General features: G+C 37.0%; 1 protein-coding gene and 1 long non-coding RNA gene across 2 annotated transcripts in view; one reads left to right on the top strand and one right to left on the bottom strand.

Moving 5' to 3' along the window:
* The first annotated feature begins 1,318 nt into the window (after positions 1-1,318).
* On the top strand, positions 1,319-25,488 carry LOC129144693 (uncharacterized). The gene is made up of 3 exons (XR_008549114.1): positions 1,319-1,420; positions 24,043-24,140; positions 25,135-25,488. It is a non-coding gene; the product is annotated as an uncharacterized LOC129144693 (long non-coding RNA).
* Positions 10,364-25,510, bottom strand: part of DHX29 (DExH-box helicase 29) — a 42,252-nt gene continuing 27,105 nt past the window's right edge. The window contains 11 exon segments of the mRNA XM_037530801.2: positions 10,364-10,653; positions 14,297-14,393; positions 15,581-15,712; positions 16,756-17,058; positions 19,670-19,763; positions 20,477-20,613; positions 22,284-22,508; positions 23,276-23,351; positions 23,451-23,508; positions 23,511-23,578; positions 24,021-24,109. Of these exon segments, the coding sequence (XP_037386698.1) occupies positions 10,601-10,653; positions 14,297-14,393; positions 15,581-15,712; positions 16,756-17,058; positions 19,670-19,763; positions 20,477-20,613; positions 22,284-22,508; positions 23,276-23,351; positions 23,451-23,508; positions 23,511-23,578; positions 24,021-24,109 (1,332 nt within the window). The 3' untranslated portion in view covers positions 10,364-10,600.

Here is a 25,510-nt window from a genome sequence, read left to right as displayed (position 1 = left end):
GGTGGTTTGATACCTAGATGTGAACAACTTTGCTAGCCTCTCAAATGATCCTTAAACTCAGTTTTGATGTCACTACAAATTGTATTTATCAAAAACTGTATTTTTTTTTTTTTTTTTTTAAATTTTTTTTTAAGATTTATTTATTTATTTATTTATTCATACAAGCACTGGGTACAGTCAGAAGCGCGGGAGGGTGAGAGAATTCACCAGAGCCAGAGCAGGATGCAGAACAGGCAGAAGGACCGAAGTACACTGCTGAGGGGAGCAGCGGGCGGCAGGAGAGGTCTGCGCGCCATGTGGGACCCTCCTCTGGTGGCCGGGGAGCAGCCGGGGATCAAACCTGCGCCGCAGAGGCTGCGGGCAGCTTCGCAACCCAGCGCTCAACCGCTGCGCCACCGGGGAAGCCCCAAAAACTGTATTTTCTATTAATGTATAAGCAACCAAATTGAGAAGTGTTTAAGGTTCTTGAAGTCAGACGAGTTTTGCTGGTATTTAATAAACAAATGGCAGGAAATTTCAGCACATTTTTTTTAAGCCAGACATTTGGCTTACATGTCTAAATGTCCACCTATATCCACACCTGGGAAAAAGCCATCTCTTTGTTACCTGCCTTCCTGGCAATTGGCCAATAACCAAGTTCATCAAGGGTTCAATACACAAACTCAAGTGAATTGCTTCTCCCATCATGCATATATGTGCTTTTTCTCCCAGCCTGTACCCATCTGTGGCAATCTGCCTGATACAGGTTGTGCTGTGTAAGTGGATAAGAGTTTCAGCTCTGGGTCAAACTCCTTGGGTTTGAAGCCCAGCTATGCAGCCCAAAGCTCTGTAAACATGGGCAAATTACTCAAATTCTTTATTTCTGATTTCCCTAGCAGTTAAAAATGAAGTAGTAAGAGCATTCTGTATCATTATTGTGAGGAATAAATAAGGCATATGATGATCTCATGTAGTGTTCAATATATTATCTGCTGCTATAATTACATATTTTTCTAACTAACGTATGTAATGTCTTTTTCCCATCCAAGGTTACTGGGAGAAGTAGTACCTGGCATTCAGTTTGTTGAGAGGGAGATATATATCTGTATGTCATTCATACATGACTTACATGTTGATACATGATTATAGTTGTAAGGAGCAAGGCAAGGAGGCTGATATTTACCTTATAGTTCTACTGGACTTCATCTGAGATTTCAGACTTGTCTCTGAGGTGTTGAACTAGACGCACACACCTTCAAATAAACACTAGCTGGGGTAATATGTAAGAAGCGCTACTTATATAAAGTATATGTCTTTTTGCCATATTCAGATGCTGAATTATAACAATTGGAAGATACAGTATTGGGATGAAAGGTTTCCAGCAGCAGACTGTCCTTCTAGGGCCTGAATCAGAAGTGAACGGTCAAGAACTAAAAGAACGGTAAGCACAGTAGCGTAACTATGGCTACATAGTTGAGGCCACAGCCTCAAAATATGGCAGACTAAGTGGCTTATTTCAGTGGACTTGAAAGCATTTCCTCAGACTGTGACTATAGCCTGATGTGTATTCTGCTGGCTTCCATTCAGATGGTGCCATTGCCCCTATAAACTCAGAGGTGTCAGGAGGGAATATTCCTCCTGCTACTGTGTGTTTAACATTCAGGGTATTGATATTCATTTATGATATGCTCTATACTACCAGACTTGTTGGGTGTTTATTACCATCATAGGGAGAGCAGGGCCTCACCTGACTCCGAATGATTCATTCCTGGTATCATTTGCTTGGAGAAAAATTATACTCTCCAAAAAAAAAAAAAAATAATGAGAATAAATGGAAACACTTTGGAAATCTGCAGGGAGGACATGTCCCTTTCTTGTGTTTGCCTTCCCTAGGTATTGAGAGATCCAAGATTTGCTCATTGATGAGTGTTAAAGTAGCATGCCTCAGATTTTGTAATATTATCAGGATAGGAAATTATGACACAAAACAAGAGACTATAAAATAAATGATTGATAAATCTTTCTGATTATGTAACAGTGAAAAAATTTATTAAGTGGGGAAAAAAGGCATTTCCAGTTAAAACAAAATCAATTTCCTGTCTTATGTGATAGACACAAGCCTTCTTTTCTTTTTTTTTTTTCTTTCTTTTTGGTAAGACCCTCACTGGTGGCTGGGGATTAAACCAGCGCTGCAGAGGCTGCAGGCAGCCTCGCAACCCAGCGCTCAGCCTTATTTTCTGAAATATGAAGAACTCCTGTAAATCAATAGGAAAAAGACAATCTAATTTAAAAAAGCAAATATTTGCACAGATGGTCCACAGGACAAATGTCTTATATGAAAAGATGCTCAGATTCACTCATTATAAACGTATACATTAGAACAATTGTGCGATATTATCTTCCATTTCATCTGACTGTTAAAGATATAAATGTTTGATAAAAGGATGTAGGGAAATAGTGCCTCAATATTTTGTTGGTGAGAAGGGAAATTGGTACAACCATTTTGGAAGACAATTTGGCAAGATCTATAAACATGTGAAACGCACATCCTCTTAAACTCCACAATTCTACTTCTGAATAACTATTCTATATTAATGCAAAATGACTATAAAATATTTAGTGCAATATCCTTATTAAACACACACAAAAAAACCAAAAACACTTCTCATACTCCAAAAGGACATCCAAAAAATGGACTATTATGCCACACTAAAAAGAATGAGCAGATCTATTCACATGTAGAAGGACTTTCAAAATAGAGTGCTAAATAAAATAAGGCAGGATGCAAACAATATGTCAACTATGTTGTCACTCGTGTAAGAAGAGCACACGCATCTGTCTTTTTATTGCATAAAATCTTGAAAACAAGATCTGGGAGAGTGGGAGACAGAAATAAGAGACTTTTTTCTGTATACCTTCATTGACCTTTTACATTTTGAGCTAAGATTGAGAATGAGGAAGAAAAAGCAAGGCTTTCAGGCCAAAGCAATCATGAGACCATTTGGAGTATGATGACTCCGGATTGTGTCTAGTCTTTTTGAACCCACCACCTCTTCGGAGAGGATTATATAAGGAAGTGACAGTTTACATAGCTTCTCAGAGAGCACCGGTACTAAATAGACATGTTTAAATTGGCTGGAGAGTATAAGCTCTGATATCTCAAAGCTTTCCTGGAAGTGAAGAGAAGGTCTCAGAATGCAGGCTGGCCTGAGGAGTGAGGAAGCTGGTAGCTTTGTTCTTTAGCAGTGACTAATAATCTGTTAAGAAGCCTTACTTCCTTCCCACCTTCCATTTCTAATGTAAACTTATTTTTTACATGAAATTGCAGATCTAAGACAAACCACTAAAGGAAGCTTTAAGCCAAATTCTCTTGCTAGGGTATAACTGTACCTGGATACCCTAGTTGTCTGCTCTGCTGTTTTCCAGCCAATATTTAATGAATACCTGTTAAACGCCGGCCCTTGCTCTAGGTTTGCAGCAGTGGATAAGACACAAGGCTCCTGCTTGAACAAAGTGGGGATGGGGTGGTGGAAAGTAGAACAATAAGCAAAATGAAAATGATATTAGACTGTAGAAAGAGCTGTACAGGAATTTAAAAGTTTGATGACCTGGACTTTGAATGAGGAGTGGTCAGGGATGCCTCTTTGAACAGAGTTCTTAAATGTTGCTAGTGTTTACAAGTCAAAATATCAGTCTTTCTTTTTTAATGTGCAAATTCATTTCCCAAGTGAGATTTCTAATAATGTTGCATAAGTTGACGTGTCATTATTTGGAGAGCAGTGTTTTCTTATGGCTTAGGGGGAAGAGGAGGCCTAAGTGTGTTTAGTTAATGTTAGTTATATTTTCCTACCTAAAGTAGTTACATCTCAAAGTGAGCATAGAGTGAACATACGAAATAGGCTCATTGTGCACAATGAATTCTTCCCAATCAAATGCAAGATCTCTGTTTATTGCTGTTGTTATGGTTGTTGTCATTATAATGACTCCCTTAAATACTGAGGGTCCAGCTTGCAGAAAAGACTTCTATGCCCGTGGTACATCTATGTTACCATAACCTCAGGCTTCTCTGTTAGAGCAGATCCATCATGTCTTTCTTTTTCTCCCACAAAGAGGACAACAATTAGTGTCTTCAGACCATGGTAAAAGAACTCCCTGTCCCAAATGTAAAGCAAAGCTGCTCCTATTGAAAAACAACAAAGGGGAAGGCTGACGGGCACAAAACATAATTCTCCTACTTAGATGTCAAATCACAGGGTGCAGATCAAAACAGAGCAGCTGTCGAGGGCCGCCTATCATATGTTTCTTAGAATTTATGAGACAAGGCACCAAGATCCTGCAGTTAACAAAAGCACTCAGCGTGTGGCAGGCTAGGCTGCCCTGCAATGAGAGGCAGGATCCAGTCTCAGTGTGTTCAACCATGCAGATTTGAAGGGAAGAGGTGGAGTGGTGGATTTTCTTCCCATGTGATCGTCCTCCAGGAACAATGTTTTCTAGTACTTATGGAGAGACCAGCAAATTCTGTTTCCCTAAGCATTATAACTTGCATTTCTGTATTAATTATCTTATGCTGCTGCTGCTGTATCTGGAGGAATGCACATGTGAACCGTTGGTGGAGCACAGGCTTTGTGCCTACACACTCCCCTACATTTTGTACTGCAGCACCATTTTCTAACTCAATGGACCAGTTGGGGATTGTATTTTCGCTGTTATAGCTGATACCAGTTTAACAGAACTGTGAAAATTATTTTCAAAAAAGTGACATATTTAGACTTTTTTCAGTGATATACCAGAACTCCAGAGCCCTAGGCATTCCAGGGAGAGCAATGACAGTAGCTCCTACCCTCACTCCATTCCATAACCAGAACCCTCGCTGTGGGAAAACATTTCAGTTCATCCACCAGAGCTCATTCAGTGTCTGCCTGAGCCTGGTCCAGTGCTTTTCCCACTAGTAACACTATTGTATATTCTTGATTAGAAAAGTAAATGCCTGTTTATTGTAATAGAATTAGAAACTTTTAATAATGAATAGAGAACTTTAATGTTACAGTTTTAGAACAGAAAAAACTAACATTTTAATAAGGTAACTGTGTGTATCTAAACATATATAATACAGACATAAATATGGTTTTATAAATACTTTTTATTAACAAAATTAGCTGTGGGGCCTCCCTGGTGGCCTAGGAGTTAAGTCTCAACACTATCACACTATCACCCACCGCTGCAGCCTAAGTTCCATCCCTGGCCATATATGGTGCAACAGACCTCCCCTGTCTCCCCTGCTGCTCCCCTCAGCAGTGTATTTCAGCCAATCTGCCTGTTCTGCTCCCAACTCTGTCTCTGGGGAATCCTCTCACCCCCCACACCTCTGGCCCACACCCCAGTTCTTGTATGCATAAATAAATAAAAATAATTCTTAAAAAAATTAAGCTGTTCAAATATACAATTTGATATCCTGTACCTTGATTTCCCTAGCAACTAAACCTGATCTTAAAGGCTTAATACAACAGAGGTTAGTTTCTTGCTTTCAGCCCAGTTCTTGCAGGTCAAGCAGCAATCCAGGTCAGTTTTTTTCCAAAAGTTGGTTGGGAATCATCACCTTCAGAGTCCTGTGCTTCCAATGTGTTTAGGAGAGAGTTTGGCAAACTTGCGATGTTGTTTTACTCTCTAAGACTAGAATGGGACCCATCACACTTCAGCTCACATTCCCACTGATGAGAAACCCAATCACATGATCCCATCCTAACCCAAGGGAGAATGGGAAACATAGTCTCCTAGTCCACCCGGAGAAGGAAACCATGGAGCCAGCACATTGCATTGTCTCTGTCCCGTCTGCTTTATCTCCCTTCACATTGCACCAAGGCATTTCCCCTGAATCGTGAAATATTCTTCAAGTTCATGATTTTTTAATAGCTACAGTTTCCCATCAAATGGCTATACCATTCTTTACGTAGCTAAGCATTCCAGGAAGTTTTGTGTAATGACATATAGCCCTTGTTCCAAAGTATTTCCTGAAATCTGCTAATCTTAGGTTTTGAACATTTAGTTTGTTGGCATTGATTTAGAAATGTTAGGATGCTAATGTTAAAAATATAGAGGAAACATTTCTTTCTAACTTAGCACAGACTTTTATAGCCCAGTTTAACTAAATAGAGTAGATATGTAGAATAACAAAAATACTTGATCCATCCAAATAAAATTAGGGATAAAAAAAAAAGGAACTGATATGACAAATAGAAAATAGTACAATGGTAGGCTTAAGTCTATCTGTAATGGACCTGCAGACTTCAGTTAAAACCAAGTAATGATGACAGACTGGCAGCCCCTCTGCAGCAGGGTGGCCAGGGCTGATTAGAGGGGATAGTACAGCACAGAAGGGCATTCCAGTAGATTCCATTCTTGACTCTTTAACAGACCCTTGCTACTATTTGTTTTTCATTAAATGTTTAATTAGGAATACCACACCATTGTTTTTACCTTTGGAAGTATTAACAGGAGAGTGAAGGTGTGGAAGAAAAAAGTTTCTGTGACTAATTTTTTTAAACAAGTGTTTCTTGTATGGAGAACTTACAGTGGATGACTCAGATTCATCAGTCAGCACCCTCAGCATGGTCGATAGGAGTGTGCGTCTTCATTCTCAGTCATGGGAGAGCACATGACTGGTGTGTGGAAACCAAAGGTTACCTGTGACCACTCAAAACTAGATGAATCTCTAATATTTTGTGGACTCATACTAACCTTTCATTGTTGCTGACATGTTTCTAGCCCTCTCCTCAATGGCCTATTTCTTATCAAGCTGATTTCCACCTTTTCCCACACTGGATCCATTCTTTCAGCTTTTGGCTGTGTACTTTTTTTTTTTTTTAAGATTTATTTATTATGCATAGAAGAACTGGGGTGTAGACCAGAGTTGGGGGTGGTAGCGAGAGGATTTACAGATAGAGTGAGGAGCAAAACATGCAGATCTACTGAAATACACTGTTGAGGGGAGCAGCAGGCAATTCAAGAGAGTCTGCTATGCCACATGTGGGTTAGCTCCCTGGCCAGGGATCGAACTCAGGCCACAGGGGTGATAGTGCTAAGCTATAACCTCTGTGCCACCAGGGAGGCCCAGTTCTCAAAATTCTTTAGAACTTTGTTAGGCTCCCTCCCATACCAATATTAGCCTCACTCTGCTAGTTATTTCTAGTTTGTCTGCAAATCAGTAAGGGTCTTCTCGTCCCAAAGTATCCTTCAACCTTTTGTACTTTTTCTGTTTCTTCATCACATCTGTAAAGAGATTTTGTTATTTTGTGCTCTTTTAATTTTTATTCATACCCTAAAAATTATGCTTTGTGACTACGTACAAAGAGTTATCATAGCGGTCCTGAGGCTACTATCTTTAGAAGGGCTTATTTGCAGTATTGGTTATTGGCTGAAGCCTGGGAACCTGACTTTTAAAATGTTCCTTGCTTTTCAGATAACACTGTTTTACCCTGCTTGGAACAATGACTATCTGCTTTCCCTCTAGAAGTCTGGAATTTTGATAGCTATGCTTTTGGTGTTTGTGCCTATAGGACCAGCCTCCAATAAAATCCTTGGGACAGCTGAGTCTCAAGTGGATCTCCCTTGGCAGAAACACTGTGCAACACATAGGAAACTTGCATGTAGATTCTTTGAGATGTCTGTTTCCCTTGTTGATCCTGTTGTATGTCATTTCTCTGTAAGAAACTATCACTTCTGAGTCCTGTAAGTCCTTCTAGCTAATTACCAAGTGTATGAGTAGTTGTAGGGTCTCTGGTGTCCTTCCTTGCCACTCTTACTTCAAACTCTTTAAAAGGTGGATCCATTCATTATTAGCTAGTAGTCTTTCCTTAGTCCATGACATCTGTTGACAATACTCTTGCTTCCAGAAAATCTCCTTCCTTAATTTCCATAAGAATGCCCTATCCTGTCCCTTCTCACACCTCATTTACTCAACATTTATTGCATGCCTGTATGTGCCAGGCATTGTGCTCAGTATACATTAGTAAGTGAAACAATTGTAGCATATGGTGTAGAAGATGACAAAAAGCAGATGGTACATCTTGAGAAAAGTACTGTGTATAAGAATGATTAAAAAGGGAGTTTACTTTAGAAAGGTTGTCAGTGAGGAAGTCATGCTCTGTAGAGATACTATGAAAGTAGGATGGCGTCTGTTTAGTAAAGAACCAGAACCAGTCATTAAAGCAGAGAACAGTATGTGCAAATGCTTTAAAAACTGCTTGGCATCTTCAAGGATTAGAAAGAAGCCAAGTATGGCTGGAGCACTGTGAAAAGTTGGAGAGTAGACGAGGATGATGGATAGCAAGATCCAGATCACTTAGATTTTTGTAGGTCCTATTTACAACTTGATGTCAGTAAAGGATTTAATTAGTCAGTGATCTTTTAGAAGATCATGGTTGCAGTTGTAGAGACTGGATTAGAGAAACCTAAGGAGAGAGTCTAGTTTGGAGATTACTACAGTGATACTGATGAAAGTGATGGTGAGCCAGGTTCTAGTGGACTAGAGAAATGGAAAGAAGTGAATAGACTTTCAAGTATGAAGTTCTGCTAGACTTTATCTTCACTTATCTTTTATTTGCCCTCTTTTGGTGATTATCTCCACTCCTACATCTCTATCACCTATGTAGAAGACTCAAACCTCATGATCCTAATTCTAATGTCAGCCACTGTTTTACATTCCAAAGGAAAAATGGTGACATCAGTAATTTAAATAGATATGGAGCCTTAATGGACTTCTTTGTACCTCAGTTCTACATCTGTAAAATGGACAGAATGCAGTGCATATCTCATAGAGTTGGTATGGAAATTAAATGTCTACATATAAAAAAACATTTTGGTATAGCTTGCTTGCATACAAAAGAGACCAATCAACACTGGTTGGGTCCACAATTTCTGTCACTGTATGTTGTAAGTTGAATTATTTCTAGTGCCTATTTAGCTCCTTCTCCTGATATCTCCATTTCTACTAATGGCATCAGCTACAGATTCCAAAGTGTAGTCATATTTGACTACTTGTTCTCAATATCCTTATCACATTACTAGAACCCAAAAGTAGAGGTTCTACTAAGTATCATTTTTACATACATCTACATATAAAGTGAAAGTTACATTGTATTACCAAAATACATTACTTGGATATCTATTGTGAGTCAAGCAATTGAAACTAGGTTCCTAATAAATTCTCATCTTTCATCTTCAGATACAGTATTTTCCCATTGGTCTACACAGGACTAATTGAAGTTCCTCAATAATCTTGATAGCAAATAAAGAAAAAATTCCTCTTAAGAAATCAAAATGGAATTTAAAAGGTCCTCAGTGAAGGCCCTCCTCAGTGGCGCAGTGGGTTGAGCGCAGCGCCATGGGGCTCTGCAGCCTTTGCAGTACGAGTTTGATTCCTGGCCCATGGAGATACCCACATGGTGTGGCAAACCGCTCCTCTCAACATTGTTTTCAGTCCATCTGCCTGTTCTGCTCCCCACTGTCTCTCTGGTGAATTCTCTCACCCTCCCACGCCTCTGGCTTGTACCCTAGCTCTTGTATAAATAAAATAAAAATCTTTAGGGCCTTCCTGGTGGTACAAGGGGTTAAGACACAACCTATGAAGCTGTCCGCAGCCTCTGCAGCATGAGTTTGATCCCCGGGCCAGCCAGGGAGCAACCCACATGGCGCAGCAGACCTCTCCTGTCTCGCCTGCTGCTCCCCTCAGCAGTGTACTTTGGTCAATCTGCCTGTTCTGTTCCCTACTCTGTCTCTGGTGAATCCTCTCACCACCCCCACACACCTCTGGTCTGTACCCCAGCTCTTGTATGCATAAATAAATAAAATCTTTAAAAAAAAATCCTTAAAAAAAAAAAAAAAGATCCTCAGTGAAATAAATGAAAACACTGAAAAATATCTAAGCAATGCTTAACTATTTCAATGTTACTGATCTTACCCATCAATTTTGGGCCTACAAAATAGGCTCAAGGGCAGTGCTATCAAAACAGACTTGAGGAAAATGGTGCAACCTATCCACCCCAAGGTTGACAGCATTTAGCCATTCCTCCTATCCTCCGGGACTATATCTTTATGCTTCATAAATGTAAGTGAAATGTTAAGTGTATACTTATTTTTGATTAGAGTATCAAATATTAAATAAGACTTTTGAAGTTGTGCTTTTTTCTGGAAATATAATCGTAACTGGTTTGGGAATTCATTTTCCCCTCTGGGCCAAGAAGGTCTAAGCTTTCCAGATGTCAGGTACTGATAGAGGATGAGAAAGGTACATAGGAAACAAAGTGTTGTTATAATTACTACTGTAGTGTAATTATATACACAACATACACAGATCTTGCAATGACATACAATAAGGTATAAAACATGAATGATACCAAAGAATTTATTGTAAATGTAGTGGCAAATACATTGAGAATAATCATCATTAAAAAGGAACTAGAAAATTACACATGTTAAAAGTATGTGCTTTTTCTGCCACCTTTGAGTTATGGCTAGTACCAACATTTTAAGTACTGAAATACTTAATGGTCTGATCCATTTTCACATAATTTCATGACAGTATCTTCATCTTAATTTTTAAAGCAGCTGGCCATGAATTTCAGTTTCAATTATTCTCTGTTTTTATCAATTCTGTAATGATCTGTAGAATCTTGTCATCTGAGTGGAGAAAAAGAAACCAATGAACAAGTTAATCACTGGCTATTTTTCCAATGTATATACATGTAAACGACAGATACTTTATTAAAAGATTCTCTTAAATTATAATACAAAACTAACGCCACCGATATTCACTAAAAACTAGATGCCTATATTGTCCTACAGACACTATTTTAATTACAGCTATAATTATACTACATATATTTTGACAAAAAAATAGCATTTTGAGTATGTACAGGTTAAGATCTGAAGAGATGATATAATTGTTCGTCATTTATAAGGGATTATTTCTTTCACCATTCCTTAAAAGTTTCTCAACTTTTTCAAAGTTCCTAGATCAAAATTCCTAGAGGCTCTATGGACCCTTTAACATTCTTCAGAGTATGTCAGGATTCCCATAGTATGGGTAAGGAAAAAGGAACTGTTACCAGTTTTTCCACTTTTAGTGCAAAGAAAACAAATTTTAACAGGAAGTGCTCTTGGAGAGGTGTCAATGAGGAAACAACAGACCACTTTACACAACAAAGGAATCAAACACCAATGAATCTGACAAACAACAATAAAGGCTACATTATTTGTTAAGGAAGTTTTGCTAACAGCTGCTTCTCTTCTAAACAGTTGCTCTGACATAGTGACTTCTTAAGAACTTCATAACCACTCTTTAGAGAGTTGTAATTATCAGGGTTCTAATTCTGAAATTTCATATTTATACTAGACACTGCAACTAGAGAACGCTCTAGGCTTTCAATAGGGACTTCTGATAACCTGGTGCTGACATGCAGGTTTCTGGGGGTTAAAGTGGCACTTAAAAAAAAAAAAAAGAGGTCACTCGCTACAATGGCAGATCTAGAAAGAACCATGACTTTTAAACTGAAGAAGAGTAAAAGAAAGCATGAGAACAACTTCAGTTAATTATTTTTAAGAAGCTTGGCTTTATGTCACACCTTTTTCTTTCTTTTTTTTTTTTTTGGTGGGACCCTTGCAGGTGGCTGGGAACGAACCGGCACTGCAGAGGCTGTGGCCCAGCGCTCAACCACTGCGCCACCAGAGAAGGCCCACACCTTTTTCTTACAAAATACAGTGAGGGCACTAATGTATTTCATCCTCCCTCCCTCAAAAGTATATGCTGGTACATATATACCATGGAATATTACTCAGCATTCAAAAAAGATAAACACATGCAATTTGCAGCAACATGGATGGCGCTGGAAGGGATCATGCTCAGCGAAATAAGCCAAAAAGAAAAAGAAAAATACCAGATGGTCTCACTCATAGCAGGAATCTAGAAAACTTAAATAAGGGACCAGGAAAATGAATATAAGAAAGTGAAAATCAAAATCAACAAAAAACTATGAACCAGAGACACTTTTTGGGGGGTGGGGGGCGGGAGGGGAAGGATTGGGGTCAGAATGGGGCGTTTGCAATTGTATGGGGGAATATAAAAATAAAATTTATTATATATATAAAAAAAAATAAAAAATAAAATGACATAGATCCTTAAAAAAAAAAAAAAAAAGTATATGCTTCCGGGCCTCACGGGTGGCCGCAGTGGTAGAGCGCTGGGTTGCAAAGCTGCCCGCAGCCTCTGCAGCACCGGTTCCATCCCCATCCCTGGCTGCTCCCCGGCCACCAGAGGAGGGTCCCACATGGTGTGCAGACCTCTTCTGCCGCCCGCTGCTCCCCTCAGCAGTGTACTTCGGTCCTTCTGCCTGCTCTGCTCCCCGCTCTGGCTCTGGTGAATTCTCTCACCCTCCTGCGCTTCTGACTGTACCCAGTGCTTGTATAAATAAATGAATAATAAATACATAAATAAATAAATCTTAAAAAAAAAAAGTATATGCTTCCTCTGAGAGTAATTTCTGCTTATTCTTATGGCAAATGGAAACGCTGACATCATTTTAAAATTAATTTTGTTTGATTTAGAAATTGAGGTTCGAACTGTCCTTTTTATTTTATTATTTTTTTAATACAATAGTGACCCTCTAAAGGGCCCATTGGCAAACCAGCAGTGTTTTCAGCAGTCCTATATTTGATTTCTACTATACTCAAACAGCAGGTGGTAAATGATCACGGCCAAGTGTGGTTTTTTTTTTTTTTTTAAAGAATTATTTATTTATTTATACAAGCACTGGGTACAGTCAGAAGCGCGGGAGGGTGAGAGAATTCACCAGAGCCAGAGCGGGGAGCAGAGCAGGCAGAAGGACCGAAGCACACTGCTGAGGGGAGCAGCGGGCGGCAGGAGACGTCTGCGCGCCATGTGGGAGATCGGGGATTGAACCGGCACTGCCGAGGCTGTGGGCAGCTTCGCAACCCAGCGCTCAACCGCTGCACCACCAGGGAGGCCCCAAACTGTCTTTTTTATAGTGTAATTCTACGACTGAGCTGTAATGCATAAACCTTTACTAAGACAAGAATTTGTATTTCTTATGTCAATACATGATCTGGGTTTCCAGCAACAGGAAAATTAATTCAATTTAATGTTTATATATTCACATTAAGTTCTATAAACATTGCATGTCATGCTGCAGGGTAACAGCAGTAGGTCACTAACTAGTTCCCCAACTTGCATGACTATGATACTTGCTAAATATAATCACAGTGAACACACTGATCAATTCTTAACATCCATAAAGCAAAACAAAACAAAAAAATTTAAATGCTTCCTGGTGTAATGTAATGGGAAGAATATAGCACCAATTGCAAAATATTCTTTTCCTAAAACTTTGATTCCAATCAAGTCTTTAGCTATTAACTACCAGGTTTGCTTGGAATAAAGGGAACACAGAAACATTAAATCAGAATGAAGATGCACTAAACAAATCCTAAATGTAGGAAACAAATCCTAAATGTGGGAAATTCCAAAAGAAAAACAACCCATTTACTGAAAATAATAAACTGCATTTAGGATGTAGTAGAGGGGAAGTGATATAGATTAAAAGCAATTATAAAAAATATAGCAATTATAAAAAATATAGCAACAGTCCTTTTCAATAGAGGAGATTTATTACGTCAGGGTAGATCTTTGGACCTTGCATTTTTAACAATTACCAGAATGATTCTGCTGAGTTGACAAATTTTGAGAAACTGTACCAACTAACAGGAAACTCAAACGTCTCCTGCAGATTTCTATTGAAGAATAATGTATTTATCTGACTAAAACTTCTGCATTTGTGAGAATGGTAGAGAAAAAATGTTGGGGATAAACTTCACAGAAAGTCCTCATTCTTGTTTTTTATAATAACTGCATTACCAAAGTACCAGCATGTTAATAAATAGTAAAGTTTACACTGCTCATTTTTTTATCATCCTATTTCTCTGAAATGATCAACTGGTTTAAAGAAGGAAGCTTAGAAGAGGAAGAAGCAAACTGAAAGAATCTAAAGAGCACAATTATGTTGTGAATAATGAAGAACTGTCTGAGTGTGATGGGATTTAGCATAAAATAAATTTCATTAAAATCATTTTTTATCACATGGAATTTAAGACTTCAATGTGATATAGTATACTGTAATGTTTTAAAAAATAAGCCAAATTTCTAGAATTGGTCTTATAGATTGTTCTCTTAGAAAGCTGTTCCAGTATATACAACTATACATTCTCATGTGTATACTACTTTCTACCTACAAAATCATCAAACACTTACTTTCAAGGGACATCTTAGGATTTTCAAGCTTTTTCCTTAAAACAGAATCAATGAGAACTCTCAGCTGCTTGAAAATGACAGCTATCTTTACAGGAGCCTATTAAGAGATGACAAGTTGGACAAGGTTAATCAAGGGGGTTGTGAATGTATTTAAAGAAATCAAGGTAAACGCATATACCTTACAATCTGTCTTAGTATGTCTCATTTTTCACATAAAACATAATGGGAAAAATACAGGCAAATCACCTCCTGTAGTTAAGCTCTATAAACCTCAATTTCCTTATAAAGTATCAATAAATTTCACGTCTCTTCCTAAAATACAGCAACTATTAGTCCAATCATTATTTTCTTATATCAACTCTGTTGGAGTGAAGCCTACAGTTTTAGGGATGGAGTTTTTTTTAAATGGAATTTTAAAAAGTTTCATATAGGTATAATTTACAGCCCATAAAAACTCACTCATTGTTAAGTGCAGAATTCAATGAGTTTTAGTAAGTTTACAGTATTGCAACCATTACCACACTCCAGTTACAGAAATTCTATCACTCCAGTTTCTTTGCAAGAACACATATATTTTTAAATCTGCATTTAAAATTCATCTCTCCAGTTCTAGACAAACACCAATCTTGGTAAAGCATAGCAGAATTTATCAGATCTTCTTATTAAATTGGCCAATGATGATGGGGAGGGGTGTGATTAATGAAGAACTATCTATGAGTCTGATGGAATTCAGTAATACAACAAACTTGTTATTGGTGGCAATGGTTAGTCAAATTTCTCCAGAGAAGAATTTGGTAACATGCATTAAATTAAAACCTATGAATCTATTTGTTGACTATTTATTGGTGGCACAAAATAGTGGAAAGAGTATGAGTTTGGGGATCAGATAATTCTCAGTTCGAGTATTGCTCCAGTAACAATTCATGTAATATAGGAAAGTTTTTTAACTTTTGAGTTAAAGTGCCTCGCCTATAGCAAGGAAGTTATAGAAATTATCTAACAAGATTGTTAGAATATTAAAATTGGGATAAATCATGTAACATTATTAAAGCACTTAACACAAGGCAAGTTATAATTGTTACTGATAATAAATACAATATAATTTGATTTTCCAATTTAAGAAATTTAAAATGATATTGAAAGATAAAATAAGGGAGTCTTCTATGTTAAGTCAAATTATACAAAGAAAAGTGAACTCAAAAATAAAAACCTTAAAAATCTACCTCAATGGCTGTGGAAGCAGAAATCGTTAATGTAACCAGTAACATCTGTTGAACTGTGTACCTGAAAATAGATCCAGCCATCAACAGAAAGAAGATGTTCCCGGTGTTGAACTTCTATGTCACCACCAAAAAGTAAAACTGGAAAAGGAGTTATTAGGGTAGTTTCCCTCAAATATACTCGGGCATACCTTATCTGCATAGAAATAAAGGGGGAAAATCAGTCTTATAATTAATTCATCTATTTCGTGTAAACATTTTCTGTAATTGCTACTATATATTTTAAGTCATAAATATTTAACTTCTATTTCTCTTATATAAGTTTTTAATTTCATAATAATCACCATTACTACTTGTACACCTGTTACTATAGGTCATTATAAACATTCATTTTAAGGCTGAATGATGTACCTTGAACATAAATCAAACTCCAAAGCAATTTATTTAGCTGTTAATGTAAAAACAGAATTATCATTAAGCTGCAAAAGTGTCTGGTTTTTAGACCAATGTTCAGCTATGTTTAATACCAGTAATTTCTCAAGTTTCACATTTAAGTTTGATGAAATGCTGAGAGTTATTCAAATTAGCATTTGAAATTATGGATCTTTGTTACTTTAAATGTTAAGAAACAAAATGGAGGCACTCTTTTAGTAAAGGGAGAAGATATGTGTTTCCATTTGATATGCTCCTTCTAATGTTGCCTTAAGTAAAAATGAGTATGAGACAGATGACAAACATCTAAATATAAAGAAACTGCCACCTTAACTTTTATCACAAATTAAAAACTAAGAAAATGGGATGGCAATGCAGTTACCAATGAAAATGTTGATTGTTTTAATAGTAATGTATACATATTGCTATAGAATTATTTTAGGTTATATTGTGACTCAAACTGTTGTCATTTCATATATAGTTCTATCCATCCAATATCCCCATTATTTGTAAGTGCACATGTTCCATCTGAGGCAGAATTTTTTGTGAAATCTCAGGGAACAAATATATTATTAAACTTCTTTTTGCTATATCTGTCCTATTTCAAGTAGAAAAGATGGTCAGAGGAGAACCTTATTTTTTCTTTCACTTTTTTCCACTGAGAAATTACGTATATCTGATTCCAAATAGGAACATAATAGTTCAATTTGAGAACCAAATATAAAACTTATTGAGGCATCCTAAGTTGTTATGATTGACTTCTAGTATAATGCCCTGAATACTGGAATTTAAGAATGAGTACTTTACCTTCTCCTGGTATAAGAGCCAACCATAAGTTTGCAAATCTCGATTTACTGAAGATGGATGTACTTGTGCTTTGCCTTGGGCTGTCTCCACAATGCAAGCCAATTTTTCTGTAACATCAACTGATTTTGTATAGATTATCTTCCCCACATTGTCATATAGTCCAGCAGCTAGTACAGCTTTAAGAAGTGCAATTTCTTGGAAGGAGAGTGCCTGTGAGGTTCTGTTTACTTCCCAGCTGTTAGAAGTTGTGGACGATGAAAATCCTGCTGCCTTAACCAACTTTATTAATTCCTGCTTTACATCCTAGGGTTATTTAAGTTAAAAAAAAAAAAAAAAAAAGAAAATGACAAAGTTGTTTCTTATCAAAATTGATAGCGTGCCAAATTATTTAGTTATTTAGTATAGTGCAAGATAAATTAAGGAGGAGGAAAGATATTAGAAAGTCAAAAATTGTTTCTGTATGGAAGTTCCCCAAAATATTGAAAATAGATATACCAAGCAATTGCACTCCTAGTTTCTACCTGAAGGATGCAAAATCACTACTTTGAAAAGCCATATGCACTCCTATGTTTACTGCAACACTATTTGCAATAATCAAGTTATAGGAATAATCTAAATGCCTATAGACAGAACAGTAGATTAAGAAGATAAGGTATATATACACAATAATCTACTAAACTATAAAAACAGATGAATTCTTGCCATTTGTCATGGCTAGAATTGGAGAGAATTATGCTAAGTGAAATAAGTCAGAAGGAGAAAGACCAATACTAGGTGATTTTACTCACATGTGGAATAGAGGGGGAAAAAAGCAACTGACAAAACTAAACCAAAACAAACTCTAGAAATATGACCATAGAACTGAGGCTACTAGAGTTGGGGAGGGAGAGAAGGGTGGAAACAAATGGGGGTAGAAGGAATGGGGCCCAATGGCCGAGACAAAGGACTAAGGGTGTTTTGATGGTGGGGTTGCTGTGGTGACATAAATCTGAGAAAGTATGAACTTATTTCCCTAAATCATACTCAGTGTTGTAAACCAATGTTACATACACACACATACGTACACATACATATACATATGTACACACACACACACACACGTTTCCACCACCCCAAAACCTTAGATGTTATAAAACATAAGAATATTTAAATTGTGGGCCACCCCGGTGGCGCAGTGGTTGAGCGCTGGGTTGTGAAGCTGCCCGCAGCCTCTGCAGCGCCGGTTTGATCCCCGGCTGCTCCCCAGCCACCGGAGGAGGGTCCCACATGGCGCGCAGACCTCTCCTGCCGCCCGCTGCTCCCCTCAGCAGTGTACTTTGTCTGTCTGCCTGTTCTGCTCTCCGCTCTGGCTCTGGTGAATTCTCTCACCCTCCTGACTTCTGACTGTACCCAGTGCTTGTATAAATAAATAAATAAATCTTAAAAAAAAAATTTAAATTGCAAAAATAATAAAAATATGCCTGAACACATTTTCATTCACTATATTAGAGAAGTCCCTGCTATTACTCAGCAGTTATTTTCAAGTCCTAAGAAGTAATGGGTCAAATTACACAGAATTTTTTTTTTTTAACTCTTTAAAATAAAAGTATAAGATAAAGGGCCTCCCTGGTGGCGCAAAAGGTTAAGCACCACACTATGAAGCTATCCGCAGCCTCTGCAGCATGAGTTCGATCCCAGGCCAGGCAGGGAGAAACCCACATGGCGCAACAGACCACTCCTGTCTCGCCTGCTGCTCCCCTCAGCAGTGTATTTCAGTCAATCTGGCTGTTCTTATTCCCCACTCTGTCTCTGGTGGATCCTCTCAACCCCGCATCTCTGGCCTGTACCCCAGCTCTTGTGTGCATAAATAAATAAATCTTTAAAAAAAAAAATAGGATACAGGGATTACATGAGAGATACATTAAGCTGTGAACACTTTCACAGCATGTCCAAAGAAACAACAGTTTGAGTATCAAAAAAAAATCCACAGAAGACTGAAACACATCAAATTTACTTAAATCAATGAATTCATTACGATTTTTTACAAACAAAAACAAAAATCCATTATCCAAGGAGATGCTTTGGAATTATGAAACTTATTATGAAAACTGCTAAAAGGATGGGCCTCCCTGGTAGCACAAGGGGTTAAGCATAGCACTGTGAAGCTATTTGCTGTATGAGTTTAATTACGCGCCCGCCAGGGAGCTACCCACATGGCGCAGCAGACCTCTCCCGACTCGTCCGCTGCTCCCCTCAGCAGTGTACTTCAGTCAAATCTGCCTGTTCTGTTCCCACTCTGTCCCTGGTGAATCCTTGTACCCCCCCATGCCTCTGTACCCCAGTTCTTGTATGCATAATAAATCTTTAAAAAAAATGCTAAAAGGAAAGAATTAAGCATTTATCCAAATTTTCTTGTACTATATTTCACAGTATCTAAATATAAAGGAAAAGTTCTTTATGAAAGAATTCTGGCTAACATGTAAAATTAGAATGTCAACATTTTGAAATTAATAAAAGTGGGTTCAGATTAATTTTTGGGTTGAGGAATGCCTTATTTTCATTTATCCATATGAAAACATTTTTGAGCATTCCAGGCCCAAAAAAGAACCTACCAAGTGGGGACATTCTACTTTTGGATAGCAGGAGAAATCAGCACTTAACTCCAAAGCTAGAGTAATTTCTGTGAAATCATTTTGTCTCTTTATCATTTTCCTAATACATTATGATCACTAAATACTATTTTAAAGCACTGTGTAATATATATATAGGTTACCTGTTTGGAGAAATAACAAAACAAAAGGTGACAAATTTATGAATTCAACATTTATCAAAAGCCCCTACTATGTATCAAGCACTTGCCTAGATATTTCTTTTTCCAAAATAAAGCTATTAGTAATCATATGACTCTTAACTAGAGAGTTGCATTAAGACTTACTTCTAGAGTTAAAAGTGACGTTCTGTTAAGAAAGTTCCTCCGGCAATATGCCATTTCAGAACGATAGCCTCCTTCTTGCCGTGCTTTCTTCCATCTAGATAAACAAAATGACCAAAGTTCAACACGTTTTCTTTTCAGACTTTTTCCCAGAGGCACTAATGAAATAAGCTTTAATTATAATCATTTAAAAATAAAGGAGGCATCTTATTGTAGCAGTCACCAAATAAGAATTTCAACTGTAATACCTATCTGTAATACCAATTGTATACCTGCTGTTTATGTATAATAGCAAATTATTAATTAAGTTCAAATAGGAGGTAATATAATATAAAGTATATTGTTCTTATTTTGGGAAGGATTATAAAAATGTGATTTTCTAAAAAATTATACCGTGACAGATGAAAAAATTAAAAAAAAATTTTATCTCGGGCCTCCCCAGTGGCACAGTGGGTTAATTAGCACAGTGCTGTGAAGCTGTCCACAGCCTCTGCAATGCAGGTTCAATTCCTGGCTGGCCAGGGAGAGACCCACATGGCGCAGCAGACCTCTCCTATCTCGCCCACTGCTCCCCTCAGCAGTGCTTTCGGTCCGTCTGCCTGTTCTGCTGACTGCTCTGTCTCTGGTGAATCCTCTCACCCTCCCGTGCCTCTGGCCTGTACCACAGCTATTGTATAAATAAAAAATAAATCTTTCAAAAAAATGTATATCTTACCTGTATCATTTTAATGAAAAAAAAAAAAAAATCTTACCAAGTAAATAATTCAAAAAGTCAGTAGATTACTGATAACACTCAGATTATTTCTTTACCCTAGATATGCATTGTAGATCGTCAAGTGGTCTGAATCTGCGATAGCCAAAGCTGATTTTGCAAGATCTGCTTCATCTTTTCGACCAATTGGTGTGGTAAAAGGAGATTTTTCTGTCATAACTGCAGCTAGTGTTGCCTAGCATAGGTAACCAAACAAGTTATCATTAGAGATATACATTGAAAGCTAGTGTTGCCTAGCATAGGTAACCAAACAAGTTATCATTAGAGAGATATACATTGAAAGCTGATTTGTAAAAGAAACAAACCATAATACAATCACACTTTTAAAATGCTTTTCTTCTTTTCACTATATTTATCATGTTCTACAATAGCTAACATATTTCCATTCAAATTAGTTACTTTTAGTTTCATTTTATGAAACTAAAAAAAAATTTACTTTTTTATTATCTTTGTAAAGTTAGGAGGTAATTATCCCCAGAATCAGATTAATAAATGTGTAACTGATTTATAGTTATACAGCTAAAAGCAACCCAGATTCATAGTTCAAATATCTTAATTCCTGGCCTGCTGAATTTCCATTGCTTGAAATGTTCTTTTAAATAATTTAAAAACAATCTAGACTAAGTAATAATCCACTTGTTGCAGCATTTCAGACTAATTTCATGGCACAGGTTATTTTTCAAACTAGGCACAATTTTTGTATTTCTACTACTAGAGAAAAAAAAGATTAGAGTAAGTCATATCTATCTGTTGCTTCTTTTTTTAAGTAATGATGATTTGCATTTTTTAATGTGAAACTGTTCTGAGAGTAGGACTTAACTGCTTAGGATTTAGGTGTGACTGCACTAATTCCCCTGTGCTCTTGAGGCACATGTTAGGCAGGACATCTGATGAAGTCCCTGTGGCAACTTCAGGGGCTTGATCTTATCAAATGTTTAACTACTTTCAGTTTTATACTCGCTGAGGATATTCTGATGAACTTGAGGAGTATACGCTTTTTCTAATCCAAGCATCTTTATCTTTTTCTCAATGTGGATTTTGTGTACTTTTTATTTTGGTAACAATATGAAGTTTATGAATGGCTGTGAATCCCTACTATACTTTTCATGATAGGCAGATGAAAGCTGAAACCCTTGACCTGGCAAATGTGTGATGTATCCAATGTGTAAAAATGAGACTCAACATCTTTTGTCACAGTCTAAATTCTGCCTGGAGCCTCTCAATTACTGAACACAAAATCCTTGCCATACGTAGTTACTATTCTCTTAGAGACCACTGAGGGGAAGTTGAACAGAGCTCTCTGTTCTGTTTTTAAACAGTCTTGATTTATAGGCCAAGAAAAGGACACACCTTGATGAAGCTGGAGAGTTGGAATGAAAAACCTGGTATACAAGTCCAGATATTCAGACAAAGGCACTATATTTGTTAATTATGAAATAATGAAAAAAATAGAACTGCTTGAAATCATTGACTCAGAGATAATCCCTCCAAAAAAGGAGGAAAGTTTATTCTATTTGTGAAAGTCAGTGGTGTTCAAAGCGTCCTAAAAGTTGTCTACTACATATTCAATTGAATAAATATTTCAAGGGGGGTGTCTGAGCCAGACCCATTCACAAAATACTACCTACAGTACACTTAAGTAAATGGATAAGTATCTTATACATTAACATAAAAAGTTAAATATATTAAAAAAATTTTCACTGAGCATTCATGCTCCTCCCTGGATTTTAATGATAAAGACATTCTATTTAGTTTAACAATATTAAATTAAAAGCTAGAAATTATTTCTAATTGTCATTTCCCAGATAAAATAATACTTAAAGAGGCAATAGCATTACGACTTACCACTGGGTCAAGGCAGCCAAATATGGCACCAAAAATAAGCATCTTGCCAATTTTGACATTCACAGGCAAAGCTGCAAGGTGTTGGCCTAACGGAGTCAATTTAGGCTCATTTAGTTCACAAGCTCCAATTTTTCGGAGTAAATTCATTGCATTGCTGATTACTTGGAGCTGGGGAGGATCTAGGGCTTTGGAGAGGAAATTTTCAGGAGAACCAAGATTGCATTTCTGTAGATTGAAAAAGAGTGATAAATTGTTATGTGATCACACAGTATTACTACTACCCAAAGAAGACGGTCAAGTTGGAACTAAATTTGAGTTAAGTAAAAGTTTGAGCAAATAGGATAAATGTCTGAATAAGACTATCTGATTTTTGTAATTAAGAGTGAGTGAGTGAATGAGTTTGAGAGAGAATGTGTGTGCACGTGTGGTGTGTATGTTGAGGGATGTGGGCATGAGGAGCTCTTCCAGTCTGTACTTTTTGTTTCTTTATTCTATAATTTTTATAGAGTCAGAAGTATAAGAACTGAAGGATATCATAGATCTTTCAGGCTAGTAACCCTGTGGTGTAGGTCATGGTTTTTCAATCTCAGCACTATTGATATTTCAGCCCAGATAATTCTTTTCTTAGGGATTTATACTGGTCACTGGAGAATGTCCGGCAGCATCCTTGGTCTCTACCCGCCAAAAATCCATAGCACAGCCCCCTCCAAGTTCTGACTACCAAAAATGTTTCCAGACACTGCCGATTATCCCCTGGTGCACCATACTGCCTCCCACCAATGAGAACTATCTGTCTAGGTTATAAGACTGTATTTTAATCTATAAAGCACGGTGGGTTTACTTATAAAAAGGTGGGGATCAGGGACATATATTAATGAGTAAATAAAATACCTAAAAATTTAGAGCAACATAAGGCAAGTTTGGGTGTTCATTCCCTCCACCCCCCGGGAAAGGGGTAAACATAGAATTCATCTGAGTTTCTTTGGGATTACCATAATATGAAGACATAACTCCTCCAAAGGCACACGCAAGATTTCAGGGACCGAGTAGTCCATAAAGCCATCAAATCTAAAAAATAAAATAGAATAATACTAAATACCTGACATGTTATCAGAAGTGCCACAGTGTACTATCTATGTGTGTTTAATTTTCGGCGCTGTACTGTACCTTTCTCTTGTGTACATTCGGAAGCAGAAGCCATCTCGGACCCGCCCAGCTCTCCCTGGCGCTGCAGAGCACTGGCTTTACTGACAAATGTCTCAACCAAAGAACTCATTTGACTGCTTTCATGGTACCTAAAGAAATGTTTTAGGGGAGAATATGCAGGCAATTTATCGAATGAAAATATGAAAAGGGCTGGAAATATTTGACTCTTAAAATGAAGCAAAATAGGAACCCCACCCTAAAAAGTTCATTACCATTTTGGACCAGTATTTTCCAAATAGTGTTTCAGTTAAGTAAGTGAGTAAATTTCATACTACCAAATGGTAAGCTCTGGCACTGAAAAAAGTTGCAGTATATTAGTATATTACTTAAGGGACAATCCATGACTTAAAATTTGACATTTGCTCTCAGATATTTTAAAGTTTCCTAATGTTTCTCTGAGGCTTTGTGTTTTGGGCAGTATTAGGACATCAGGGGTTTTTCCTATATGATTCTGTGATTTCTCCTAAGAATTCAAGAGCCTTAAACCCTTCTCAGGTTCAAAATGTTTTGATTTGGGAAATGCAAACTTACTTATTTTCTTTTGTTCTTCCAGTATCAATTACAAATACAACATCTGGAATAGTGATACCTGTCTCTGCAATATTTGTTGCTAAAACAATCTGAAAACAAAGAAAAAGTCAGAACATTTAGGTAACAACTTTCTGTTATATATCATCTAAAAGTCTGAGATAATGAATTTAGAAAGTAAATTTCAATTTTATTTAAAAAATTTATAGTTTACTTGCTACTACTATGTAATTTTAATTTGTTCTAACTAGTTTCATCACTCCATCTTGCTTAATTAAACTAAAGCTAAAGATTTTTATTCCCAAATCCTCTAATTCTAGTCAGTTATCTTAAAAATGATGCAAGTATAATGGGAAATTGAGTCAAAGAACAGAGACAGCTAAACACAGCCCTTCACAATTATCAGGAAAAATATAATACATTAATGAGATGAATTGGGTTGCCAACCTAGCTCTGTCAGTTATTAGCTTTGTGACCTTAGACAAGTTATTTTACCTCTTTAAACTTTAGTTACTTCAACTATAAATTAGGAGGTAGATATAAAAAATTTCTTAGGTTTCTTTCTAGATCTAAAATTCTTAATGGTGAACTGTGTAATTTTTCATTGTTTTCTTCTGTTGAGTCCTTGGAGGTAAAACATTTAGGTAATTTTAGTTTAAATATAATGTATGCATTGCACTATCTGTATTTCAAAACTGAATGCTTGCTTTTCATATTCATCTATCCTACGATACAGATTATTAAGACTTATGGGAACTAGGTGGTCATTCTAATTCAGTAGCATTCACATTTTCTGGTTAAGAGGTGGAGCTCTTAAAATAAAATCTTACTGGAAGCCCAAATGTTACAGATCAGAGCACATTCCCAGAACCCCTGTTGTTCTCAGAGCACATTTAGAAAACCATCAGTTTAATGTAACCCCTTCTAATATGACAAAGTGAGGATAACTAGGCTGCTAATAGCAAAAACATGGCAACAGTCTAAGGACAAAAGCACAGGCCTCCTGAATTGAATTATTGTCCAACCCAGGATTCATCTGTTATATAGTCCAGGTTCTAGAATTATCCTTCTTATATTATAATCTCAGCTCTTCATGGGAGTTCTGTCTTCTCCACAGGTTCTACACTGTGTTCTACCCTTTCTAAGTGGGAGTTCAAAAGAAACTCTTCAGCATGTATCTCTTCATTCAGAATCCTGATCAGAGAATACAGTCAAAATACTGAGATGCTTCCTAACTTAATGGCTGATATATTACAAACATAATCAGGGATAAACAGTCTACAGAATAACAAAGAAGTCTTCCAAAATTCAGATGACTCCTGACATCTAACCTCCTTGATGATGCCTTCTTGGAGAAAAACAGTGATTTTTCTTTTTATAAGCAATATCCATGCCATATTTTACAACTACCACTCCCCTGAAAAGCCTATCCCTTTAATAATACACACTATATTCTAATACTTGAATTTTATTACTGGGTTCACTTCTGATTA

Source organism: Talpa occidentalis, unplaced genomic scaffold (assembly GCF_014898055.3).
Source record: "Talpa occidentalis isolate TD23 unplaced genomic scaffold, MPIMG_talOcc4v2.1 talOcc4.6, whole genome shotgun sequence".
Classification (NCBI taxonomy): domain Eukaryota; kingdom Metazoa; phylum Chordata; class Mammalia; order Eulipotyphla; family Talpidae; genus Talpa; species Talpa occidentalis.
The sequence above is the reverse complement of the archived record's forward strand: the minus strand, read 5'-3'. Positions and strand labels throughout refer to the sequence as shown.